This window comes from Echinops telfairi, unplaced genomic scaffold (assembly GCF_000313985.2).
Source record: "Echinops telfairi isolate 266 unplaced genomic scaffold, ASM31398v2 ScPeMD7_2;HRSCAF=8, whole genome shotgun sequence".
NCBI lineage: Eukaryota > Metazoa > Chordata > Mammalia > Afrosoricida > Tenrecidae > Echinops > Echinops telfairi.
The window spans coordinates 78,151,671-78,153,939 of NW_022103898.1; the positions used below are offsets into that span (position 1 = coordinate 78,151,671).

The following is a 2,269-nucleotide window of genomic DNA, read 5'->3' on the forward strand; positions in this document are numbered from 1 at the left end:
CTGCTTCTAACCTTAACCTTTAGAAAATGGACATGTAAAAAGACAAACATCATAAGGATTTTGTAATATCTACAGCTTTGGAGAAAATTAGACTGAATGTCTTTTATTTTTTTCCTCTTGTGTAAGGACGCATGTAATGGCTAGTAGTTGAAAGATAAGTGAAAAGGGGGAAAAGAAGAAAAGACATTGACACTTTCATGGCAGCACAGTTTCCAGGCTCCATGTTGAAAACCAGTGGGTTCTGTCCTGCTCTCAGTGATGCTGAGATAAAACCATCTCTTGGTTCAATATCCAATGAACTCCGTGTTATAAAAAAAAACTCTCATGATGTGGCCTCTTTCCCCCTCCACAGTTAATTCTTATCCTCCTCTCCCAATTTATCTTGGCTCTAAAATTTCAAGTCTTGAGGAAACCATTTAATGGTTTCATCAAGAGGTTATTCATTTCAACTATTCTTCGTATGAATTCACATTCAACTTCCTCTAATAACACTTACCATGCTATTTTGTTATTTGTGAATGTGTAAGCCATGGTAGCCCAGTGGTTATACTTTGGGCTGTGATTTGAAAGGTTTCCAGTTCAAAACCACTGGCAGTTCCAGTGGAGAAAGCCAGGGCTTTCTACTCTCATAAACAGGTATTGTCTTAGGAGTTCATAGGGGCAGTTCTAGCCTGCCCTCTAGTTTCACTCTGAGTCAGCATTGATTAGCTGCCAGTGAGTTTGTTTTGTTTGAAACATATCACACATATTTTCAGTTTCTGTACTTTTCTTTCACACTAAATTTCAGGTCCTTGCCATTAGGATGTCTGAATTTCATAGTTTTATCCTTACAGATTTGAAATATAGTAGAAATTCAATATGTATTGAGTAAGCAAAAAATATTGTTTTCATTGTAATATATTCAGTTTTTAAATTAAAAGCTCACAATTTTTTTGACAGTATCCTTGAAGGCTTGCTTCACTTGCTGATTCCTTAGCGTGTAAATGAAGGGGTTCAGCAAAGGGGTAACCGAAGTAATGAGCACAGCTACTCCTTTGTTGAAAGCACCGACTTCTTTTGCAGAGGGATTAATGTACATAAACATACAGCTACCGTAAGAGAGGGAGATAACAACCATGTGGGAAGAGCAAGTGGAAAAGGCCTTCGCTCTTTGTTGGCCAGAAGGGATCCTCAGAATGGTCCTGATAATGTATGTGTAAGAAAGGGTCACTAGCACCAGGGTAATCACCAGAGTCACCGCTGCCAAGAAGATGACTATCCATTCTAAGAAACTTGTGTCTGAGCATGCAAGTTCCAAGAGGGGTCCATAGTCACAATAGTAGTGGTTCAGAACATTGGAGACACAGAAATCCACCTGGCTCATCAGAATGATCGGAGGTAAGATAGCTAGTAATCCCCCGAGCCAGGAGCAGAACACTAGTTGTATACACACTCTGCTGCTCATGAGAGTCAGGTAATGGAGGGGTTTACAGATGGCCACATACCGGTCATAAGACATAGAGGCCAACAGGTAGAACTCTGTTGCCCCCAGGAATATAGCAAAAAAATATTGAGTCAAGCAGCCAGCAAAGCTGATAACCTTATTTCCTGTTGTCATGCTAGTCAGAAATCTAGGAATAAAAATGGAGGTGAAAGACATTTCTAAGAAAGAGAAATTCCGCAGGAAGAAATACATGGGAGTCTGGAGATGGGGGTCTAGTAAAGTGAGGGTAATAATGGTCAGATTTCCTAGGACACTTAGTATGTAGGTGAGGAACAGAAAGATAAATATCACTACCTGGAATTCAGCTTTAGTTGTGAGACCCAATAAGATAAACTCAGTAAATGTGGTCCGGTTTTTCATTGTTGACCTTCAGTAGATCTAAAGAGAAAAAGTCAGGTCAGTGATGAAAACCAAAGAGTCTCTCAGGGTGGGAGAGAGAAAGCTGACAGTAATCAACAGAATCAAGTTTTGTGCATCTTTGTCCAATTGGCCCAAATCAGACTTGACTCCTTAGAAGCCCAAGGTCTTCTGTGAAAAAAAAACAAATCTCTTAATCCCTCAGGTTGACATATTTCTTGCTATTAAACAACATATAGAAAACCCATTGCCATTCGTTTGATTCTCGTAATGACCGTGTAGGACACAGCAGAACTGTCTCTTAGAGTGTCCTAGGCTTTAACTCTTTATGGAAGGAGACTGTCACATCCATTCCCTGCAAATCAGCTGGTGGGTTCAAACCACAGGGTTTTTGGGTTTATAGCAAAACACCAAACCAGTGTGCCATGA

The 2,269-nt window shown here is 40.0% G+C and overlaps 1 protein-coding gene across 1 annotated transcript; it reads right to left on the reverse strand.

Moving 5' to 3' along the window:
- Positions 1–913: 913 nt before the first annotated feature.
- LOC101644750 (olfactory receptor 6C4) lies at positions 914–1,843 on the reverse strand. Its single transcript, XM_004700585.4, has one exon. It carries the CDS (start codon positions 1,841–1,843, stop codon positions 914–916), a length of 930 nt encoding a protein of 309 aa, XP_004700642.1.
- Positions 1,844–2,269: the final 426 nt, after the last annotated feature.